Source organism: Denticeps clupeoides, chromosome 2 (genome assembly GCF_900700375.1).
Source record: "Denticeps clupeoides chromosome 2, fDenClu1.1, whole genome shotgun sequence".
Lineage (NCBI taxonomy): Eukaryota > Metazoa > Chordata > Actinopteri > Clupeiformes > Denticipitidae > Denticeps > Denticeps clupeoides.
Window position 1 is genome coordinate 11,527,378 of NC_041708.1, and position 25,752 is coordinate 11,553,129.

The 25,752-nt window shown below is 39.5% G+C and overlaps 2 protein-coding genes across 4 annotated transcripts in view; both read left to right on the forward strand.

Moving 5' to 3' along the window:
- plaua (plasminogen activator, urokinase a) lies at positions 1-7,303 on the forward strand. 2 transcript variants are annotated; one of them, XM_028969972.1, is made up of 12 exons: positions 1-308; positions 830-895; positions 1,152-1,194; positions 1,286-1,421; positions 1,933-2,036; positions 2,637-2,666; positions 3,095-3,275; positions 3,351-3,502; positions 3,622-3,762; positions 4,285-4,427; positions 6,052-6,253; positions 6,344-7,303. In XM_028969972.1, the coding sequence occupies exons 1-11, from the start codon at positions 306-308 to the stop codon at positions 6,244-6,246; spliced, it is 1,194 nt and encodes a 397-aa protein (XP_028825805.1). In that variant the 5' UTR covers positions 1-305; the 3' UTR covers positions 6,247-6,253; positions 6,344-7,303. The 2 variants fall into 2 exon arrangements, with proteins under 2 accessions (XP_028825805.1, XP_028825804.1); XM_028969971.1 differs by having other exon boundaries at positions 6,052-7,302.
- A 5,334-nt stretch (positions 7,304-12,637) lies between these two features.
- Positions 12,638-25,752, forward strand: part of LOC114784343 (vinculin) — a 42,508-nt gene continuing 29,393 nt past the window's right edge. For both annotated transcript variants that reach the window (XM_028969658.1, XM_028969659.1), the window contains exons 1-2: positions 12,638-12,805; positions 24,317-24,387. In XM_028969658.1, the coding sequence (XP_028825491.1) occupies positions 12,638-12,805; positions 24,317-24,387 (239 nt within the window). The remainder of the gene's footprint in view (positions 12,806-24,316; positions 24,388-25,752) is intronic.

Genomic DNA, 25,752 nt, shown 5'->3' on the forward strand with positions numbered 1-25,752 from the left:
TTGTTAGCCACAAAACAATAGAAACTGTAGGTTTGCTTTTTGCACATAGTGTATTTCATATTCTCTGTGCCTGTGTGTGTGAATGTGTATGTCCTAGTGAGCAAAGAAGAGGAAGTTTGTTCCAGTTTTCCCATGGCGTGGGTGTCAGTCTGCCGCCCCATGATATTTTGCAGCATGAAACGTCACACAAAATAAGCAATGGTTTCCATATAAAGGGTGTCTCATTAGTGCATCGGCTGACTTCATTCAGTTTTTCAAAGGACACATTTTCCTTGGCCTGCACAATTTCAGCTTCAACAGACAACATGGTAAAGACCTTTCCTTATCTTATCTTGCTAACTTGAGGACCATGTGTTTGTAAAACCTTTCTTGTAGAATTTACAGTCTGAAAGGGTAGATGATGGTAACTTCATGGTAACTAAATGTTTCCAACTATGTTTGCCCTTTTGAGTTCAAAAGACTAGTATCTAGACTAGACTACATTAACATTTATGGCTTTTATCAGACACTCCTATCCTATTCACACTTTTTAAAAAGTTTTAAAAATATTTTCATTAGTCCTAAGAAATGTACATTTAGTCCACAATATGACAAGGTTTTTTTGTATTACCTATTTCTCCAGCAGCTGCAAATAGAGAACAGGCAGATGTAGATCCAAATAACACGGATTATGAGGATTGGAATAACGCTTGGAATAATGAGGATTATGAGGATGCCTGATAACTAAAAAAATATAAATAGGAAAACTACTTGAAAAGTGTGTTCAGATTCCAGGAGATGACGAAGGATTAACTTTTGTTTGTGTTCCATTTTCCCCTATTTTTTGCAGTGGTACAAGATTAACTTCATGTTTGTAGTAACCCTGATTGTGGCACACATCATCAAGTCTGAAACGGTGAGGAGAGTTTATAGATGTTGCCTTCCAACAATGAATATTTTTGGTCTGACTCACTCTGACGTTTCATTGTACATGTCACTGTTTCTCAGTAGTATTCAAATTGTCTTCCATATATACCGTACAACTGCTTTTTTGGATGTGTTTTTTCCCCAATTGAATGAAGTGTTCCTGAATAGAAATATAGCATACAGCATTTAGTTTCTTCAAAAATTAGTAAAAGGAATAAAGAAAATTCTTGTTCTGGTCCCTCTAGGTCTGGTTTAGAAGGTGGCCCAGGAAAGTTCATTTAACCTCAGGTACATTTGTTTCTGTCTCTGAAAATTTTCCTCTATATGCCAGTATTTAATAAGGTCTTTCTCACCTCTTCATGGCTCTTGTTTTCCAAAGAAGAGTGTTTGAGGGGTGATGGCATTGACTACAGAGGAACAATGTCTAAGACAGCCAGAGGACGCAAATGCATAAACTGGGCTGATGCTGATATGCTCTGGCAGACCGGAATGGTTGAGAAACACAATTATTGCAGGTAGACTTTTTGTGATGCATGATTTATATGGGGTACATTTGTCTAATCTGTGTGCAGTGTTTTATTTTGGTTTCATTCTTCACCACACATTCACAGAGCCGTGTTTCTAGGGAATTTTTATACTTACATAACTTAAACCTATCCTGACGTTGTTCTTTGTTCTAAACTGAAAGTGAAGTAATTGTCATTGTGAAGCACAGCATGCACAGCCCACTGTGCACACAACAAAATGTGTCCTCTGCATTTAACCCATCACCCTTAGTGAGCTGTGGGCAGCAATGGGGAGGCTTCCCCAGCCCGGGGAGCAGTGTATGATGATGGTACTTTGCTCAGTGACACCTCAGTGGTCCCTTGGCGGTTCGGGATTCGAACCGACAACCTTCCGATTATGGGTCCGTTTCCTAACCTGCTAGCCCAATCACCGCCTCGTGAGTCAGAAAATGGTTTAACCCTCAGTGGCCTAGTTTACAGTTTATCTACGTGTGTGTGTGCATTTGGCTGTTTCTCACAGGAACCCCAATGGCAGCCACAGACCATGGTGCTGGGTGCGCCGTGGGATTTATGGCATAAAGCGAGAATTCTGTGAAATCCCAACCTGCAGCAGCTTCAACCCCAGTAGGTGTAAAATTGCTCAAAAAAGCAACACAACATTTATAAAACCATCCAATTCCATTAGTAGCACATTATGTAGCTCATGTTCATATAAAAGTTTTTGCTATCTTGTGATAGTTTTGTATATTGTCAATGTATGTCAATGTAATGTAAGTCAAATTATTATAAACAAATCGTATATGCTTATTCACAAAAATCACAGAAATAAAACAAGTGTACAAAAAGTGCAGTTGCAATGCTGTAGGTGTTTAGCAGTGTGACAGTTCAGCTATTAAGGAGGGTGATGGCGAGGGGAAAGAAACTGTCTCTGTGTTGGCTGGCAGCAGGTCAAAATGTCTGTGTCCAGGGTGTGAGGATCTATGGGGATCGTCCCTGGCATTTTCCTGGTTCTTGAGAAAGACAGGTCCTGGATGGAGGGCAGGGGAGACTGTCTGTGTTCCTGTCTTATTTAATGGCTGTTCCATACAATACTGATGGAGGAGCACAGGACAGACTCAATGACTGCAGTGTAAAACTGGATTAGCAGCTCCTGTGGAAGACAGAACTTTGGTTTATTTGGTTAAATCTTTGGTTAATTTTTTCGTTTCTTTGTTTATTACACAGCTCCACGACCACAGCAATCAACAGACACCGGTGAGTCAATGTCAGATATTTTAAAGCTATAACCCAATTTTCATAAGCACCATATAAATTAAATAATAGTTATGCCGTAGTATTTCTCTTTTCATTCATAGAATTGCACAAGGCTTTTATATATTTATTTTTTGCTACAAGCTGGGATTCACAGGTCATCAGGTTTTGTTGATGAAACTTGTCATTTTTAGTTCACCCATTGAAATGCTTAAATAAAATCTGCTTTGTTTGACATGATAACTTCCATGGTCCTTAAATTTGTCTCCTATGCAGTTTTCACTTACACTCATGACACTCTTCATACAAAAAGGCAGGCCTAACAAACACAAATGCATCACAACTGCAGACACCAACCTGCAGGGTGCACACACTAAACACCAACATCTGTTTTAGGGAATTGCATTATAAGGTGCTATTTATTCCCACAGATAGAACATGTGGGGAGAGGATGAGAACACAGAAGGAATTTAAAGTCGTTGGGGGGAGTCTGACCACAGTGGAGATTCAGCCGTGGATAACTTCTATCTTCTACCGGGGACATTTCCGTTGTGGAGGGACTCTCATCAGCCCCTGTTGGGTCCTCACTGCGGCCCATTGCTTTACAGACATGTACGTTTTTGTTTTTTTTTCTTCTGTTGTTGTCTGTCCTCCTCTTCTCATTCTCTTCTGTATTTCTCTTCACAGAAACAAACGAAACATTGTTCGACTCTCTGTCTATCTGGGGAAGAATGCCATCAATGAGACGGATTGGAGCAGGGAGCAAGAGTTTCATGTGAAAAACCTTATTCTTCATGAAGACTACATCGAAACAGGGAGAGACTTCAACAATGACATTGGTAAATGACCACCAGTGAGCCAGTGGGTCCATTACAGGTTGCTCCCAATTTTTGAAAGAGCAGGACTGAGCTCTGTGTCTGAAGGTCAGGGTGATTTAACCACATTAATTTCTCTGCAGCTCTGATAAACATTGCTGGTAAGGGTGGTCAGTGTGTGGCGAGAACACAGTTTTCAAGGACCGTGTGCCTTCCGCCAGCCCAGTCCACACTGCCCTCTGGTTTCCCATGTTACATCGCTGGCTATGGAAGAGACCACACTGGTATGATCACTCAATTCAATATTTCAACAACATCAATAAATCTAAAAACCTAAAATTCTGTGTTTGGATTGCAATTGTGTTAGTGGTTGTTACAAAAATCGGATTGATTTGGTACAAAATACCACCACAATATGAGAAAAGTACAGTTATTTCCTAGGAAACTAGGAAAATTGTGTGGCTAATCACACAAATTATTACTGACTGGAAATGAATAGACAGATTTCTGAAGTTATCGGCCTAATTCCAATCCAGTAAATGATAGTTTGTAGATTGACTACTGCACCCCCATAGCCAGATAATGGTGCCACCACTATGTGTGACTGGCCTCATCTGTTCTTTGTTTCCTGTCACTACACTATATATTTGGTCCGCAAAGGGACTGCAAAACCTTTGATACTTAAACTACATGAGTTACAGTTTATTCTGATGTCTGAAACATAAAAAGGGTGCCTCTTTATTTTAGGACTTTTTGCAGTGTTGTTTCTTCTGTTAAGTGTGTAGAGTGTTGGTCTGTGTTTGCAGGTACCTACAGTCAGTTTCTGAAAGAGGGGCAAGTCTTGCTGTTGCCTGACAAAAAATGTAAGGAGGCACAGCCTGATGGTAGCAGCTTCACAAAGAACATGATGTGTGCTGCCAGCCTGAACTGGAAAACTGATGCTTGCCAGGTAACCTCAAGATCCACAGTAACCCAGGTTTCATCTATTTCTTTTGTTATATACAAATTTGAATAGTGTCACGTTCCTAAGTCTAGGGGTCTCAGAAACGCAACAAGGGTGTGGAGAGGAGGAGGTCCACTGTTACACATGCAACCAAACAAACGATACAAACAGTGCTTTTATTCACAGTGAGCTAACAGGTACAATAAAAAGCGGACTCAGGACAGCTAATAAACATCAAAACAGTCTAAAGGAAGGGATGGGATGACAACAGGGATATCTCAAAACGTGCACAAGTCAACAAAAAGGGCACATAACAGGCTAACAGCTAACAGGCTAACAACAAAGGGACCTATCACACAAAGCAACAAGACACACGAATGAGATCCCCAACGGAGCTCCATGCAGATCTCTGTGGACCCTGGGGACCTCCCGAAAGCATAAGGGCCTAGCAGACCCTGGGGAAGTCTCTGAAGTCTCTTTAAATAGGTTGAGGTGACCAATGGCAGATGGAGCTGGTAGGCCTCAACTCCTCCCACAAAGTCAACCTAAAAGGGACAGGACGCAAAAACACAGCCAGACACACAGAACCTCCTCTAATTCGGTGTTCCCCACTTTCAGTTCCCTGGTGTTCCATGGCTTATTCCCCAACAGATATTTTTAAGCCAAACAGTTTTTATTGATTCAAAGGGCCACATTTCACTGTGTTAAGTTAGACATTGCAAGGTAGAGAAACGGAGAGAAGAACTACATGCTTGGTGTCATTATCTGTTTCATTTTTAGTGATCCTCTAAGCCTGGCCCTATTTAAGGCCCTACAAGGCCCTATTTAAGATATGCCCAAGTGCAAAACACAAGGCACCTCATCATCTAAGGCAGTAACATGTAAAGGACATACAACCACAAAAGCACATAGTTATTTAAGTTTGTCTGCGCAAGTCTTTCTTCACTCAAATAGGCTGGACAGAGCATAGACAAAGGTGTCACAACTCCAGCCACCAGCTTGCAGGGTGCACACAGACTGATATATAGTGCCACTTGACTCCGTTGGATTATTCCTAAGTAAAGGACTCTGCTTGCTCCAGCCACCCTGTGCCAACAATAAAGAACCTGCTTACTCTGACTAACCTCTTGCTACATAATTACATAATTAAGAATATGCAGTGCACTGTGTGATTAAAATATGTTTTGTGGTGCACACCTAGTGCATAGTGCTAGCAGCAGGTTGAAAATAGAGCCCACAGCCTACATAAAACGGCCTCAGGACCATGGCCATCATCGGATTAAGTCTTGGAAGCACTTAAATTGTGGGCTGGTTGTAGCCTAGTGGGTAACACACTGATCTATCAACCAGAACTGCAAAGTCAAAGGTTAAAACCCAACTTACTACCATTGTGTCCCTGAGCAAGGCACTATACCCTGAATGCTGCTAAATGCTGTAAATGTAAATTCAATAACTAGTGACATTTGCAATTTGAATTGTCTTTATTTAGCACCAGGAAAGCTACATTTCTTTGCTTTTTATAACTTCATTTTGTTCATTCAGATACATGTTGATTTTACTGTCCTACCCTTTGGGTTGCCACTTGTTTTTGTTAATGTACCCTATGAATTTTTCTTTCGTGCATACACAGGGTGACTCTGGAGGGCCCCTGGTATGTGAGGTGCAGGATCGCATATTCATTTTTGGCATCATCAGTTTTGGAGAAGCCTGTGCAGAAGAAAATAAGCCTGGGTACTACACACGTGTTAGCAACTACAACAAGTGGATTGCTGATAAAACAGGACTACCCTCTTACACGCTTGGCTCCATGTACCCACAGAAATGAAGTGTAGGTGAGGAGTAGCACAGATCTGGACTACGTTTGTTTACTGTGGTTTGTTTCATTTGTGCCATCTTAAAAGCAGATGTCCATTTTTCTGCAGGAGACATACTTTCATCTTCACTGGTATCCTGGAGTAATCTTTGTGTCCAGTTAAATGGAACAATAATAATAAGATAATGAAATGTATGAGAATGACATCCTATAGACATATATATTGCAAGGCACTTGTCCTCTCACCACAGTATTCAAGTTTGCTCAAATTATCCCTGAAAATACTGTTACATATTTGAGTGTGATGTTTTTATTAATTAATATGAATGAAAATAAGTATTGTATTTTAGAATATAGTTTTATAATGTTCAAATGTATTTATTTTATATCAATCAATGTATTATATTCAAAAAGGCTGGTTCCCTTCTAATTCATTTGGTTTTATCTTTTTAATAAAAGAGTTTATTTTTGGTGTGGGAAAAAAAATATATTAAAAAACAGGTTTTATAGCAGCATATTACTAAAGCAGATTCTTGTTACCCACTAGGGTGGTAGTAGCCTAGTTAGTAACATGCTTGCCTATGAACCAGAAGACCCAGGTTCAAATCTCACTTACTACCATTGTGTCCCGGAGCAAGACACTTAACCCTAAGTTGCTCCAGGAAGACTGTCCCTGTAACTACTGATTGTAAGTTGCTCTGGATAAGGGCGTCTCATAAATGCCGTAAATGTAAATGTAAATGTATAATACATACTTCTCACAGTATGCCAGAAAACAGGATTGACTTTGGGTTAATCGGGATGTATGGTGTCTCTTCAAGGGACTGCAAAACCTTTGCTTTGGTCTCTGTAAATATTCAGGACCACCGTGTGAGAAAAATACAAACGTGACATATGAACTATTACATGAACGCCTTAATGATAACATTCAGATCAATTCTAAACATAACCTCAATCATACGTGGCAAAGTTTTGCGGCAGAAATTGACAAGAATTCTCCAAAGCTGATGTCATTGTCGACAAAAAGCTATGTATTATGTGTAATTGTTTATCAATTATCCTAATTAAAAATATATTTTAGGCACATTACATTTGTCAATAGCCTTGTTTATGAGTGAGCATAATTTTTAAAAATTGTTTTAGGCACATTAAATTAGCTGAAACTGAACTGAAACTGTTAACTATTATTATGCACATTATAATTTGACATAAAAATTATGTCGAATCCAACTGTAGATCACAACATTAGAGACGGTGTCCAAGGTGGCGGTTATGGTGACCTTTTTGAGTACTCTGTAGTCGATGCAAGAAATAGTCTTAGTGAGCAAATCTTAATTTCCCCACCAGAGCAGAGACCAGGCAGCAGACAGACATCGCACATTAGAGACGTTACCCACAGTATACTGAATGTTCTACTGAATGTACTGCCAGCACCTCTTATATATAATAAAGAGACTATTGAATGTTTGATCTCTCACACTTAAACCACGTATTGTTAATGACATTATAACAGATCAGTGGTTTGATGTGCTGTGTTTGACCGAACCTTGGATAAAACTAAATGAATTTGTAGCATTAAACGATGATGTATGCAGCTACGTACACCAACCTCATATAACTGGAAGGAGGCGGTATTACAGTAATTTATAATGATAACCTCTGTATCACACTAAATTGGACATAGATTAAATTCTTTGAGATTCCACCATTTTGACATTTATTTAGGTGGTGTGACCTTTTTCTGTAACTTCTAATCTGATCACAATCCGCTACCTCATTAAAGAGCCTGAGTTAGCATATAATACGCTGGCCGTAGTTTTTGCAACCATAGAATTTGCAGATTTAGCACATACAACTTGGATTGGGTATATAACAGAGTCACCCTGTATATATATATAACAAAAATTTAGTTTTGTTATATATTCTTGCTAGAGTGATGACTGTATGACAGAGTCTTACAAAATTTTACAAGGTTGCCAATGGAGTGAAGACAGAATCGGAGTGATGTGTTCAAATATTCTTGTTCCAGTTTAGGATTCTTGGAGTGGTATTTTCAACTTAAATTTGAATTTACTGAGAGATAACGCCAGACATCCAATAAGCAGTGCATTCTGGACATTTATTTAATTCATTTTATTCTCCTCATCTGGTGGAGATGAACAGTTGCATAACAGTGAAAGTCAGTATTATGCTTGCAGATAATGTTTCCAAATGCTTACCTATGTAAGTGAAAGTGAAGTGATTGCCATTGTGAAATTCTACAGCACAGCATGAGGTGTACACAACAAAATGTGTCATCTGCATTCAACTCATCAACTTTAGTGACCAGCCATGAAAGGCACCCGGGGAGTAGTGTGTAGTAACGGTACCTTGCTCAAGGGGAACTCAGTGGCACCTTGGTAGTTCGGGATTTGATCCCACAACTTTGGAATTATGAGTCTGCCTCCTAATAGCCGCTAGGCCACAATAGGTCCTAGAATGGAAACTACGGCTAATCCATAGTTGAACAATGCTTTTCTAGAATATTCACCATTGATATTCAAAAAAGTGTATTGACCACTTAGATATAAGATAAACTATTCAAGCCTAACCTGTTCAGTAGAATGGGGTTATACCTGTTTTTTTAAGCAATGTAGGTACATAGCCAATGCATATACATGCAATGATTAGATTCAGTAACAGTTTCCATATTGTCTATGCAGGTCATGTCTATACTCAGCAATATGATATTCATGGATTCCACTTCTGTTTGAGACTGTTTCTCAGATTAGTTGTGTCCAAACTGAAGACTTTCATGAAATCCAGTGGGAAATGTAGATTTTGTGTTAAAACATGTTTTGTAATAACAGGATTTAACAATCACCACTCTTAAAATGGTTATTACTGTTGCACACCCACTGTTTTAAGCCATTAACATTTCCTTTTCACTGCTTTTATACCTCTGTGAACTGAGAGAGTGAACGTTTTATCAGAAACTAGCAACCAATTATTAGAAATGTTATAGAAAGAAAGAATTTCTTTAGAGCAAAATCCTTTTATTCAGGATTTAAAAAATGATAAAGGAACTTGTGAAAGTCTTCAAGTTCAGTAAAACACAATGACACACCCTGGTTACCTTCACAAGAAGAATCACTGGGAGCTGGGCACTACAGATTATGTAATATAGAGAAAATTGTGGTTCCTTCCCATTCATCTTCATAAACAACAGTTTCTAGTAAATGTTTAGTTACAGTAAATCACTTCCACATCAACAAATTCAGACATTTTTTTTATAAGTGTAACCAATGAGTAGTTCTCTGAAGCTTCTGGAAGACTTAGATTGTGCTCTTAAATGGTGAAATGCTAGCATCTCACTAGCCATAAACAGTTTACATGAGCACTCATCCTCTCAGAGCCTTGTCCGGTGCCTGCACTCCCTTATTAGGTGAAAAGGCAGTCATTTTGTTTATTCTCTGGCGTGCTCTTTCTCAAACCTTCTTGGCAGCAATCACACCCCCATTCCTACAACTAGCACCTAAAGATAACATGCAAAAGACACATTTTATCTACATTAAATTCTGAAAGATCCATTTATTCCCCAAAAATAAAAAAATATAGAATTATATTTAAAATTATAGAACACCCCAGTTTATCCAGTGTTTAATTGAAATTCAAGCAGCTGAGGTCCAATGAATAGCTTGAAATAGTATAAATAGTATAAGTGAACTCTCCAAGGTTAATAAAATGTAATGTTACCCAAAACTGAAAAATTGAGTACTTTTCAGAAATATACAAAACACATTTTTCAGGGAATATGAAATGGGTTAAAAATTTGAAGCTGTTTCTCAGCAATGGGGATCAAGCATCCTTGAAAGTTGGTACATTTACGGCATTTGGCAGACACCCTTATCCAGAGCGACTTACAACGTGCTTTCAAGTTACCATCGATGAAGATGGTACTACCAGTTACTATGGGTATTCTAGCTACAATTAAAAGTTTAGGTATTTCTGCTCCCTGCTGGTACTTGAAATACTGAAGGTCACACCTGGGAGTAAGTATTTCTCATATAAAGCTTTGCAGTTGTGGACTGCCTGCCTGTCAGTGTGCAGGATTCAGACAGTTGCTTTGTTAACGTTTGTGCCGATTACTTGCGTCCGTACTGTGCATCATAATCTGTAGTGTGTACTCCTTACACACTACCAGCGTCAGTGTCAATTCCGCAAACCAAATAAATGAATGAATACATGTATCTTAAAATCGTCATCGGTTGAGTGCAGATCTCACAACACTGACCCTATAAAATTACCCCGGTATTGCATCCATATTCGTAGATGTTCCATTAATGTTTGAGCATGTGCACAGAAACCAATGCAAAGAATGCAGGATACGGGGTGCGGCGTAAACTTATTTTTGCCTTTCCTCTATGCATGACTCTTGTTAACCCAGTGTTAACAGTAACACTGCACTGATACCCATTGCAAGTTCTTGATGCCCATTGCAAGGGTCCCTCTTGGAATTACTCCTTCCCAAGATTTCATCCATGTTTTTTCTCCAGCCTAGTGGGTAACACACTCGCCTATGAACCATAAGACCCAGGTTTAAATCCCACTTACTACCATTGTGTCCCTGAGCAAGACCCTTAACCCTAAGTTGCTCCGGGGGGACTGTCCCTGTAACTACTGATTGTAAGTCGCTCTGGATAAGAGTGTCTGATAAATGCTGTAAATGTGTAAACGTCCATGTGACCAGTTAGTTCCTTGTGACCAAATTTAAGGGCTGTCATCTGTAGTTGCTGTAAAGCCCAAACTGTTTGTGGTTTTGGGTTAAAAGAAAAAGTTGTTTTTTCCTACACAGAAGTCAAGGTGTAGTTCAACATCAAAAGGCATTCAGAAACTAGGGAAAACTCTTATAGGAAAGACCCAGAGCCACAACAGCATCCGAATATCAGTTCCTGAAAGTCAACAGCTTGCATGATAAATAGTGAAAAAAAAAAACATGACTAACGTGAGCTTGAAAACAAGGCTTGGCAAGCACCTATAGCACTTCAGAATACATTTTGATTCCTAAACAGATTCCACGATTTGTCCAATTGTCGATTTGTTTGAGAATACAATGAGAAATTGAACTGCTTGAATGTCAATTATAATAACATTTGACTATGAGGGTACACATAATCATGCAATCAACATAAATCAATCCACCTTATTAATGCATAATAAGGACCTTTGAAGACAATATGAACCATACTATCTGGGCATCCTCCACTGAGATACTTAAAGGAACAAATACAGCAGCTCCAGAAAACTTTGACTTGATTACTTGGTTGTATTCCATGCACTGTTCTTCATATAGCCCTGAGTGAACTCTGGCACAGGAGTCTTATAAAAATACACTCCTGCTGGATACAGTTTCAGAGTGGTCCCCATGGTATGGCCCTCTGGTCAAAACAGTAAACAATTACAGCAAACAAACGAATTACACTAAATAAACTTAAATATGGGTTCATATTAAACATTGGATATTCTAGAATACTTTGGAATAGATTATGATTCATTTGCTGGTGTAAATATTTTTCTATATTTCTCTCTCTCTCAATGATTTGTTTTTTTATGTTATGAGGAAAATGTGGAGCTACGTTGAACATTTAAGCAACAGTGTCAAACAATAATTTTTGATCTGACCTATTATGTTGTACATTTAAATGTGAGAAAAGCATGTGAACCAAGATTACAAAATAAACCCCTTCCCATTCAGTGGCCTAATGGGTGACACACTTGCTGTGACCCCATCACAGGTTCAACCCCCACTTACCATTGTGTCTCTGAGCAAGACAATTGACCCTGAATGTCTCCAGGCTGACTGTCCTGTAACTACTGACTCTGGATAAGGACATTTTCTAAATGCTGTAAATTTAATGTGGCTCAGCATGTGGTACCACCGCGCAGTCTAGGCAAGGCGATGCGCGTCTGGTCAGTTCATCTCTCATCGCTTTGTTGCAGCAGCTACGACTGCGCGGTTTTCGGTAACTTTTTCAACCTCAGTCGGTGCTCCGCATCCTCGCCGCTTCGCGTCGCTTCCCGCGCGCTCCTTCTTTGGTCGCCAGAATGCATGACGTCATGCAGGAACGACCTGGCGCCCCTGCGCACGCTGGAGCCGGAGCGTGGGCGGGTACTTGCGCGGAGCGCCCATGCGGACCAATGGGATCGCGAGAGGCAGAAGCAGGCAGGTCTCTGATTGGTGAGTTGTCGGGGATTCGGTTTCTGTGGCGGATCGGGTTGATGGTCAGTCGCCGACCTACAGACCAGCTCCCAGCAACGCGCTGCGGAGAGAAAGCCGAACGTTCCTTCGCGAAAGTAGCGAGAAGGAACAGCGGGCGTTTGTTTTTTTTCCCCTGTTGTTCGGAGGGTTTGCCGAGTTCTCAAGATGCCGGTTTTCCACACGAAAACGATAGAGAGTATCCTGGAGCCCGTGGCTCAGCAGATCTCGCACCTGGTCATCATGCACGAGGAGGGTGAAGTTGACGGCAAAGCGATACCGGACCTGTCCGGACCCGTGGCCGTGGTGCAGGCTGCTGTCAGCAACCTCGTGCGGGTGAGCATGGGCTTTCCCCACATGCTTCAAGCACGATAGATCGAACCGTTGCATGCACGAGTTGTCAAACGGTGTCGAACTGAAATATATAAACTACACGAAACATTGCATTGCGTAGTCATTGTACATTCAGACAATAATACAGTCGACTGACGTGTCTCCATGTAAAGACGTGGTGGATTATGGGAGAAGTTGACATTAGGGATAAGGTGTCATTGCAAGCTGGGATCCCCTCTCCTTCTGTCATGGGAATGGGGGTTGTGGCATGGGTCAGTCTGGCAGATGCCCAGTCCCGACCTCAGTGCTGGGCCGGAGCATATTACACGAAATCAATATTACGTAATACAACTATAAATCTATCATACTTTGAAATATGATTTGACATTTGCCATTTTAATAGCATTTATCAGATGCCCTTATCGAGAGGTAATTACAATCAGTACTTACATGGACAACCCCCCTGGAGATAATCAGGGTTCACTGTCTTGCTCAGGGACAGGTTTGAACTTGTGACTTTGTGGTTCATAGGCAAGTGTGATACCTACTAAGTTACTTACATCCTCCCAGAAACATTTCAGGGATTGACATATTACTCTGATTACGTATTTATATATATATAAGATTTTGTGAATTTTAGTTCAGCATCAGGTATTTGTTGCTGGTAATGGTCACAAATGAGATACAATGTTGGGGGGGCTTCTCCACTCCTTTAGGGTGTGGGCTAGGATCCGGACCATGTTGAAAACATGGGATATAAAAAGCCTGCTGCCGTGGTCCCAGATGGGGGTTGGACTGGACTGACCAGCTCTAAGATTTCTGCATTCCTAAGGTGGTGAGCAATGATGGCTATAAATGAGCTTTCCAATCTCAGGCTGGCCAACAACAATCTTGCTATTATCATTAGCATCAATAATAAGCTTTGGTACTGCAGAGAAGTTTGGAAGTTTGTAGATATGTGCACTTTGTGCCAAATAAGCTCTGGAGTCCTATACATGGATCCCATGACTCCTTGCTTAATTTCTTCTTATGTTTTCCCTCTGTAGACGTTTGCTTGTAGGAGACCATTCATTTGTGTGGTTACATGTGAAGGTGTTATGGAATTTAATTACAAATAAAATAAATGTAATCCATTACATTACTGCAGGAAAAGGTGTAAATTACAGTTACTTACTAATAATTACTTGTAATATTTAATACAAAATAGATTAGGGGTGAAAATATGGTTACAGCAATATATTGCAACATTTGTTGATTTTGTATCAATCAAATATTCATCAAATATTAATATTTCTGTATACAAATTTAGTCCACCAGGTGATGCTGTTGAGCACTTTTTTTAGTGAGTTAGGCAGAGATGAGAATTAGCATGTGACAACTACCTCCGCTCCTGTAGATGACGCTGTACAGCTGGGTACTTTGAATAACTGCTTGGCAGAGTGAAATTGTGAAACATGACGCTGATCACAGAATCTTTTATTTCAGCTATGTTTTTACATTTTCTGTGAACTGTAGAATATCACAATATGTGCATTTTTCAGCATGCAGCTAATCGTTTCTTGTAAACATTTAACACAAAGCCAAAAGAGCAAAAATGTATCATTTTCATTCAAGCGTGGGGAGAGAAAGATTTTTTTGCTTCCTCAAATTCAAAGTCTTATATGCAGGGCGAGGCTTTACTTAGGAGCGCCATTTAAAAATGCTGCGCAAAAACTACGAAAGCCCAACTTCCCAGGGTGTCAGACATGTCAGAAAAATCTAAATAAAGAAACACACTGCAAAAATCCGTAAAATTGGCATATATAGCTTCTAACCCTAACCGTGGTCAAATATCCATTTTGTTGAACTTTGACCTTTGCACGCTGTGATGCATTGTCACACCACCAATAGAAACAAAGCATTGAAGCATCGCTGAAACTGGGGAGAGGTTGATTATCAAGATTTAATTCAACCATATCATTTTTTTTTACTGTGACACTGCGAGGATGGCGGTATTCAGGAGAAATATGTTGGATTTACCAGGACGGAGGTGAGATAGGCAAAGGACCTTCAACCAACCATAAGGTTCCTCACATTTTTCACTGCCTTTGAATGTTAAATATTTGATTTATAACTGTATGATCTTACAGTAAAATGAGGCCTGAAGTCTGACCTTGTGGTGACTGTTATTATATTATCTTTATTAAATTGATTAAATTGTTTATGTATTGAAAGGAGTTTGGCAATAGTCAGTATTTAGTACTGCTATGTCAGGTAAACACTATCAGATTGCAACATTTCAAAATTCGTAACTGTTCACTGGTTAACAGTTAAGAATATTAATTCATATAAGTAATCAAATGTAATTAGTTATTTAATTTTTTTTTGTAATTGAAATAATTTCCCAAGTTATCTTGCCACTACTGTTCATTTGTTTATAGGTTTTGGAAAGCCAAACCCCTAGTTCTTGTAGAACTGTTTTTTCTACTGGTTTTTCTCAAGTCACCAGCAACAGAATAGGTGAATGGCAGAGCATGGAAAGTGATGCTGTTAGGGGCCATCACAGCCACTGTTATTAAAGAAAAAAAGTAGGAAATGTTAACCTGGCCAGTGCACAGATTTTCATTTACCATTTAACTCTTAGCAGTTAGCTGATAGCAACATTAGCTGTCTCATATTATCATTTATCATGACAGCTAGGAGGTTTGGCTACTAATAAAACAGTAATGTTAATGTGTTAAGTAGCAATCAGTGCTGCCCATGTTAATAGACCATTAATTTAACAGCATAAGACACAATTATTTGTGTATAAAAATGTTTAAAGTTCTCACAAGGCAATTCATATTCAGCCAGTCTATTAAATTCAAATTCAGATTTTATTTGTCACATACAGTCATAAAAGGATACAAAATGAAGTGGAATGCTTCTTGCAATGCCTGACTGTAAAAAAATGTTATTTGCACTACATAAACAAATGTTAAAATGTTTACCATACCTTTGTTGTGTTACTTAAGAATTTGCATGGTTTGATTTGCTGCAGAATTGTGTTGTCTTAATTTGTTGCATTTTGCTTATTACATTATACTGTTATAAAATATTGTTATTAAATGCATAATTTTTTTAAATACCTTTGTAATTTTCTCTCACACAAATATCACATGACAGTAGACAAATGTCCAACTCGCCACTCAACATGCATTTGCCGCAAGATACGTTTTTTGTTTCTGACATGATATGTGAACTGGAAAAAGCACCAACTTAATGAAACAGCCAATTGCCATCAGTTGTAATATCTGAATCGGACATACATCAGCCAAAAAAAAAGATCTTATTTCACCTATACTGGGCCCAGGATAGTAAAAGTCAAGCTTAGGCGTCACTTAACTAAATTGGGTGTGGTAAATTTGTATATCTCACATTGAATTTATCACTATATTAAAGGTCCTGTGACATTATAATTTATTTTTTGCTTTAATATAGGTCTTAAGGGTCCCCTAATGCACTGTATCACAAGTCTCTTTCTAAAATTCAGCCTTGGTGCAGAATTACAGCCACATTGAGCCAGACCACAATGAGATTTCCCCAGGATGTCGTGTCGGCGTTTATACCGAAAAATAAATCCTCTTTTGACGACATAAAGGGACAAATTCCAGATCTGTCCATCTGAGCTGCTGCTCTCTGAACGGTGAAATAGAATGGCCAAAGCACTCTTTACACCTATCACAATTTCTTGCCACTGCAGGACCATATACTGGCTAGGGGAACTCATATTAATGTGTTAAAGTGAAAAAGTGAAATTGAAATGTTCATGTCCTGGAAAATAAAAACAGAATATCATCTGGAATAAAGACTGGATTTCTAATCCAAGATGACATTTTTATGAGTAATGTACAGTAATTATGGCTCATATGACCTTGTATCTTTCCTCTACCTCTGCTCATATTTAAATTTTTTGTGCTGTCCTTTCTATGAGGCGCTGATCTCTGCTAGCATCAGTGAACAAGAGAGCTCTAATTTGGAATGCAAAAGGAGGCCAGAAAGAGACAGAACAAAGAGGAAATGGAGGAAACTGCATTTTCCTGCAGGAAATGGAATCACAGAAAATAGATTATGATGTGATTTGATTAAGAAAATTAAAATGTTTAACTAGAAGATAACATTGCTGTGTGGATCCAGACAAATATCAAATTATGGTGAACTTTTATTTGAGAACCACTGTATGAAATTGATTGTCATTGTGAAACACAGCACAGCACATGGTGCACACAAAAAAATATGTTCTCTGCTTTTAACCCATCACCCTTAGTGAGCAATTGGCAGCCAAAGGGAGCAGTGTGTGGGGATAGTGCTTTGCTCAGTGGCAACTTTGCGGTTTGGGATTTGAACAGGCAACCTTCCAATTAACTTCCGTTTCCTTACTGGCTTAGCCAGCCACTGCTGTTTCAGTTTTATGGAAAAATTACAAACTTGAATGTAATTAGCACTGGTGTCATGATGTTCTTGCCCTGGGGTGAGGAAGGGTGAGCGAAGCTAAGGTGGAGCCATTCGGCTAGTGTTAAGGTTGATGGTTGGGTTCTGTCAACCTTAACAACTTGTTTGTATGGTTCTGTGATCTGTTCTTGGACTGCTGGTCCCGTTGTCCCATTGCTGATTCTGCTGATGATTTCTTTGCGGTGAAGTAAAGGAGAGAAAAATAAGAAAAAAACTTTTTTAGAATAACCATCATACATACACCATTAAATCAATAAATAAATAAATAGCTTTGTCATGGTGAAGGACATACACCACATCTGCAAAAATATTGGGACATCCCTCCAATCCTAGACATGCAGACTGCTTCTACAAACGTATAAAAAAATTACTTAGTTTCAGGAACTCCAGTGTGGTACTGTGATAGGTGTTTGTGTAGTAAGTGCATTTGTGAATTGTCCTTGCTAGTAAATATTCCAACTGGTAGTATAACAAACTGGAAGCAATTGGGAATCATAGCAACAGAGCCATAAACTGGTAGGCCACGTAAAATCACAGAGCACACAGTGCTGCAGAGTCAAAAGCTTCAGACCTCTAAACTTTTTGTCACTTTAAGATTAGATTGAGAACAGTGCTTAGAGTGCTTCATGGAATGGGTTTCTATGGCCAAGCATCTGCAACCAAGCCTTAGGTCTAATACTCCTGAATGCAGGAGTATTACTGGCTGAATGCAAATTAGGGTACTCCACTGGCACAGAATTGCCATAACCTCAGTTGACCACTCTATGTGTTGGTAGGTCCCCTGTCATCCTCATCCTCTGACGAGCTCCAGCACAGCAGTTCTGGGATGGAGAAACGTGCTGTGGCACTCACTCTAGTTTACCGCATTGCATTGCTGGGCAATGCTTTGGCCAGTCGTGCCCAGTCATTGTCATTGCCCATCTGATCATTTAATCACAGGTAATTGGCACCAGGATGTCAGATATGCTTACACATTTTCAACAGTTTATTAAAATATTTAAGATCTTGAAGTTTTGTATATTTCATTTTTGTATATTATAGCATGATTCAATGTTGAAACAGCATATGTGTAATAACTCAAAAATAATGATATTGTTAATAATATTTGGTAAACCTTACTCAATACACCTTTTGCTTCCATCAAAAATTCAGGCATTATTGTTTTTTCAAGCTCAGGTTTAGCTGTAAAATGAGAAAGGAACATACTTCATCTGAGCATCTGTGCCATAAAATGGGATTGGTGTAAACTGGTTAAGGAAGTAATGCTGTCATATTGGGAGGCTTGAGTGGCATGGGTGGATTGAGAGGAAATTAGTCCCTACTGGGCAGAGAACATACTCAGATGCCCGAGTCATCGTTTGACCACACACATACTTCTACAAATGCATTAGGCACCTGTTTTCTTTCACACACACGCACTCTGAGTTGCTGACACCAGTTCACTCTGTATGTATCCCTTGCACCATCCTGCTGACAGTATAGCTCAGCACTGTGTGTGTTCTTGTATCTTAATAGTCACCAAATGACCTCGCAAAATATAGGAAAACCTCAGGTTGGACCATTTCACCATTTCAGTGATTTCCACAGAGCCAGTTTTCAAATGTTTATCCAGATTTAGCTTAGAAATAGTAAAAAATACAATATAGATGGATCACATGTTGGACCTATCCTGGGAATAGGCCTGTCTGTCTGTCTGTTGCTTGTTCATAACTTCAGTGTCTTCCCAAGAGGTTGTGGCTGCACCCAGTTGGTGGGGTATGTGACAGCTTTGGCTTGTCTTGGATGCCTGCCATGGGGCAAAACTTGTCTGATTTACAGCATGTCTATTCTTAACTTTGACTGCGCCACATAGTTAACTAGCACACCCGGTTTATTTGCAAGGCCCTGCAGTGCAAGTTACAAATGTCTGCTCCTGCATCTGTAAAAAGATTTTATTGTAGAGGCAAATAGGTACAAGTAGAAATTGAGTCTGTGTTGAATATTTTGGGACAGCCTTATCTTGCAATATGCTTTTGCAAACGGACTTGCAATATCGCATTTGCAACATGGTACAGTGGAAACCTGTAATGCTTTTATCAGATTTATCAGATCTGCAGGAAACAGTTAGCGTCAATATAACACATATTACACAGAAACACTTATTAACTATGTCAAGAGGTTAACCTTAATGCCCTACCATCATTTGACTACATTTATTTCATATTCTTTGGTAGCTGCTGTCTATGGTGCTGATCTAAGTTAGTTTAGGGGATTATTTCACACAGACTGGACATGCAGCAGTTGGGACATGATCACAAGTGAGAACACCAGACCTCATGAAAACACTTTCATCAACTCATTTTATTGAATTTATTTTTAGTCACAATACCTACAGTCTTAAATACAAATATACATACAACCAAACTAAAAGCCAGGATTCAAACTCACAACCTTGAATGTGTGAGGCCATGTTGCTATCCGCTGTGCCACCATCTACCTGGATCAGTTATACCTAATTCGGTCTGACAGCTGTCTGTTGTTCGATCTGATTCGTCAGCTGCTGACCTCATCCTCTCTACTCATCAGTCCATTATCACAGCACTAATGGGCTGAGCCTCTCCTCAAACAGCCTTTCAGCAGCCACTCTATTTGCTATGCCACCATCAGCAGCCAGGATCAGTTATTTATCAAAGTGGAGAATCACCATCCACCCATGCCTGTCCAAAATCCATCCAGTGATTCATAGTGAGCATTAAAGTTGAGGGTTGGGGAGGCGCTGCTTCTGGGTCTCCTGCTGAGTCGAGTGCCTTTTATGGGTCTGCATAGTGTGAAGCTGCCTTCTGAAGGTGTGCAGTACTATTCTGGAGATGGAGTAATGCCTGAAAAATGTTCTTGAGCATTCATGTAAACTTTCATTCGGCTCCTGTATGTGACTGAACTGATGGCTCAGTTTATGTAAACTCTGCTGCTGGCTGGTTTGCTGATGCAAACACACATGCCTCTGCAGACCCAGTGTCAAATCTTCTTTAAGGTGATGTCTTGCCCACACAGGTTTACATTTTCCTGAGAGAGGCTCTCTGTGAAGCTGCAGTCTCTGGGGGTTGATAATGTCATTTTATCCAGAATCTTATTTAAATAAAATTAAATGAAAACTGCACAAAAAAAATTGTCTAGCACTTAACAATTCCCTAGCATGTTCTTTTCCTGACAAGTTAGGCCTTATCAGGGCTCATAGTTTTGTAACTCAAAATCTATAGAAACCGAATGAGAATTGCTGGTGTCTTCATCTTGTAAGTCGCTTTGGATAAAAGCGTCTGCTAAGTAAAATAAAGTAAAACAGGCTTTGCTCATGAAGGCCATTCATGCACCTTCCACAAGCAAGCGGCTGTGACACTGGCAACTCAGCTGTGACTGACAGGGTGGTGGGACACTGGTCCAGGTTTTGTGGTGCCGGTGTTGGGACTTCTGAAACAGACGGGACTGTGGAAGTGGGGCTAGGCGGTGAGGTGCAGATCTCATCTGTGTACCTGGCAACCGAGCTGACCCCGTATAGCAATAATATATACATTTAGTAGTTTCGTCTGACACTGTTCTAAAGTTACTGACATTTTAATGAGCAGTCAGACACCTGAGTAAACACAACAACTTGAGAGTTTAATAAACTTCATCAAACGTTACCATCCAAATGAAACAAATTACTTAAACACTGGTTTAGTATAATATTGTTTGCCATTCTATTGTGTTTACAACTCACCACCCTGTGTTGGGGACCAACTTCAAATTGGCTGCCTCCAGCATGGCTAACAGGACACAGGATCTAATTTTAGGGCTGGAATGCTGTCGCTCTGGATCTGGTATCCCTGGGGCTGGGTGAGGTAGACCTCCCTACCCCCTTGAGGGGTGGAAGTGTTCCCCCTGGAATTAAACAGGTGTCAGGAAGAGAAAGGGTATGAGAGGACAGGTATGTGAGAGAAGTGTCAGGAAGAGACTTTCCTGTCTGGGTCAGAATTTGTACCTGAATGCACTGCAAAAGATTGTATGTGTTGTATACTTTACTTGTTAACTGTAAAACTGCTTAGAATTTTTATGCAGTGTGTCTTTTTGTGTGCTTTATTTTGACTAGGGGTATGACCAAAGATTGATACAAGGGAAGATGGTTATCCGGCCTTTGGTGATTATTGAAACACTGGTATCTAGTATTGATGTATGGAAGATAGAACTGGGAGAAAAATATATTTTACTGATTAATTTCATGTCATCTTATGTTAAATGATGAAACAATATGCAGTTTGAGATTCTTAAAGTAACCAAATAACTCCATTCCGAAACCAGTAGACAATATGATGGCATCGCACAATTTAGCTGAGGACCTCATCTCATCCATGTCTCCTCTGTCATTTGAAAGTGAAAAAGTGAAGTGAATGTCATTGTTAAACACAGCATAGCACACGGTGCACACAATGAAATGTGCCCTTGATTTTAACCCATCATCCTTAGTGAGCAGTAGGGCTGCACGATTTGGGGAAAAAGACATATTGCGATTATTGAGATCAATTTTGCGATATGCGATTGCGTTATGATAAAGGACACTTGCTTGTATATCAATGAAAAGTCGCATACTAATAGTGAAATGTTTAATTTCAAAGTGAAATATACAAACGACTTATAACCTGAATACAAATATACAAATATTCAAAATACTATATTCTACTAAATTAAATAAATCACAAAAAAACTTACATTACTGTCGAATGACAAACCCTGGTAGAGCTAAACAACTGTTTTGATTATATTTGGCCATTATAAAATCCCGTTATTATAGTTCTTACATTTAACCAAAACGTTGTTTGGAGGCTGACTTGAACACATGGATGCATAGTTTTGCTATCTTAGCTAAGGTTAAGATTTGTAAACTGAGGTGAAAGTTTGAGAAAAGTTAACTAAATAGCTAAGAACAGTCTAAATAGTTAATGCCTACGTTTAGCCAAAACGTTGTTTGGAGGCTGACTTGAACACAGGAATGCATAGCTTCGCTAGCTAAGCCTAGCTTAGCTAAGGTTAAGACTTATAAAACAGGATTTTATAATGACCAAATATATTCAAAACAATTGTCCAGCCTTACCTATGAAATGTAATCCCCCGGGATCTGGTTTTGAGTGTACAGCGTTTTGTACAGCCCCAAGCAGCACAAGTGTGAGGCATTTTTATGCACTTCTCTCCATAGACATGTATATGCTTCACGCCACAGCAGAGCCTATCACAATATGGCAGCGACGTTGATGTACGATGCAGCGCGTCATGCGGCGTCTAACCATATGTTTTCAGAAACGAAAGTCATGTGACCAAACACGTCACATCCGACTGAAGTGAGACTTCAGTCAGCTCGCAAATTTTGAGAGAATGAGAGAATGGATCGGATATGTTGCCGATCCAATCCATGTACTAATCATTTAAATCGCAGCTTTTTGCGTTCATGTAATCGCACAGACTGACATCGCGATTACGATTGCGATTAAATTAATCGTGCAGCACTAGTGAGCAGTGGGCAGCCATGAAAGGCGCCTGGGGAGCAGTGTGTGGGACTTCATTGGCACCTTGGCGGTTCATGATTCGAACCAGCAACCATCTGATTATTGGCACGTTTCCTTACCTGCTGGGCCACCACTGCCCTAAGAAAAAAAAAGAATTGAGCCAGCCAGGACTTGAACCTAGAATTTTCGGATCCATAGACGCATTATCCACTGTGCCACTGGCCCCTCATTTGTATCTCAAAACACTGTAAAGGTTTTTTTTTTACAAAAACATGACCATGAACAAAAGTTAAAACAAGGTATGGCGCTACTCATTAGAAGAATTTCTTTTGTGATTACATGTCTCTGATGCTTGTCAAGGCTGTGCTGATCACCATGCTGAGACCAGATTTTATATTAATGGTTTGAAGCATACTGTCTGAAGTGCCTTCCAAATCCAATTTTGTTAGTTGAAGTGGAAAGCAAAATAAAGAGTAAAGCAGAAATCTACTTTATTTCTGCTTTATTTCTGTGAGGGGAAAGGGGCGAAATGCTGAGGGAAAGTCAGCAGTAGGGGACGCAGCATGGGTGCCAGTGATGGCAGGTTTTGGATGTTGACTCTGTAGAAATAGGGAGGCAGCTGAGTGCCTTCTTGTCCTCCTCAAGCGCCTCCCTTATTTCCTGATTCCACCTACCGTTGTCATCCTCCTCTGATTCCTTGTGCTCCCACCACGGTTCTTCCCACCCGTCTCTGTTGACTGACCAGGCTGCTGAGGAGATTGTGAGCTTTGTGGGAAGGCCGGCACCATGACTTGTCCCAGTCCTTGCCAGGGCAGTGTAGTGTGGGAGCCGGGGGGATGTACATGCCGCGATTCTCCACACATCTAAGGGGTCACCAGGAGGTCGAGGAGGTAGTAAAGGAGGAGGTACAAAATCTGGAGTCTCTCAGTAATAAATGCAAATGTTACATCTATCAGGCACTCCTGGTGCTGCAGTACAGTTACAAGCACTCATGATGATTTGCTGTACTGGTGAGTCCACAGCTCACAGTGCAGACCATATATTATGTGTGTTATTGCTTAAATAATACTCCAAATGCTAAATTCAGTCAGATGATTGGTTTTTAGAAATATTTTCTCTCAAATAATAATCAAGGAATGAAAGCCAAGAGTCTGTTTGTTATTCAGTCACTTTATGATTCTAATTCAGCAACTATAAAAGAGCCACTGGGGATGCACGTGACCGTGTATTTCTTGATGCAAGTCCCAAGAAAAATAAGTGCCCTCTGTTGTGCCGAAGAACCTGAGTGGCACCTCTTTGTACCTGAGTGGCAGCTCATTTCCAGGGTATGCTTCCATCAGGAACAGAGCCTACAGAAATCCAAAAATGGTGATTCTTATTTAGGATGGATATGGAACAATGAGTGTGTATGTGTGAAAGCATAAGCAAAATTTGTCTAAAGACCTGCGCATGACTGTGATTGGAATGTGCCAGTTTTGAATTTCACAGCAGTTATCTCTCTGTCTGTCTGTCTATCATTTGTTTGTTTGTCCAGGTGGGAAAGGAGACAGTCCAAACGACAGAAGATCAGACCATGAAGAGGGACATGCCCTCTGCCTTCATTAAGTAAGAGACTAAGCATTCTGCTTGGTTATATGTCAAACTATTGCTCTAATTTATGTTCCTTTGAAATGCTGCTAACAGAATTGAAATACTTGAGACAGTGATACCTGGGGTCTCAATTATAAAATTTTGAGAAGAACTCATATTAAAAGTGTACATGCAATCAAAAGATGAAGATAACGTATGCAAAGAAAATGTCAGATTTATGAAACTTTAGCACATTGATTTTCCACAAATTCCGCCCTCTACATGCCCCCCTTTAACCATACATGGTAAATGCAAATCACCTTATGAATATTAACTCTCCAATGTAAACCTAAAAAATGGCACCATGGCAACCAAGCAGAAAAGTAAGAAGAACATTTTTCTAAAACTGAAATCTATGTGCTTGTGGACGAAGTGAAAAGGCGAAATAAAAAAAAATTGTTGGTCACAGTACCGGGGTGACAAACAGAAAGGTAGTGAGTGGCAATAGATGATGAATGCTATGAATGAAGTGAGTGCTCAAAAAAGGCGCATGCATGAGCATGAGCATCATTAAATAGATGTTTGCATGCAGTTTGCATAAGAGTTTGCATAAATATGCCCTCATTCTGCCATCAAGTTTGTTTCTATAGATCACAACGTATTCATAGGAAGAGATGCATGCATCTTTTGGGTCCCTTTTGTGCATACACAAAGCTTATAAATAGTTTCATATTAGAAACATGCCGGAAAACTGCTCTTTTCAAGTGTAAGTACCTTAAGGAGAACGTTGTTTGTTGTGGTTAAATTACACTTGTGAGAAAATGCCCTCTGTAAAGGTAAAAAATAACAACATCAACGCAGCGGATGTAGTACGTCCGAATTCCATTCATACTAATTTGTACGTTGTGCAGTACGTACAAATTCAAATGTAGTACCTACTCAAGTAGTATGCAATTTCGGACGCATCATTAATTTATGTGTCAAGCATTTGTGTGTCCAAATGGACCCTTACTATCTTTATATCTGTTTCCCAAGTACGTGATATAATGCTATTGGCTAGACCGGGTCATGTAATGTTTACATATTAATATTAATTTTTATTTATGTGGATGTTGACAATATGTTAGTGTTTCCACTACATACCAATTTATTTAAGACCTGTACACTTTGTTTAATAGTATTTTCTTATTTCATGTTTGTTTAATAAGTTTTAAGTTATTCATAATGATTTTGAAGTCTAAATATTTTCAACTTCCTTGACATATTGTTTCTTTTGTATCCTGAATTAGATTTGATTAGATCAGATGAATATATATTACTTGTTTATTTTAGTATGATAATGTTTTTTAAATAGCTAATAATAATTATTATTATTATTATTTAAAAAGCATTTATCTAGGG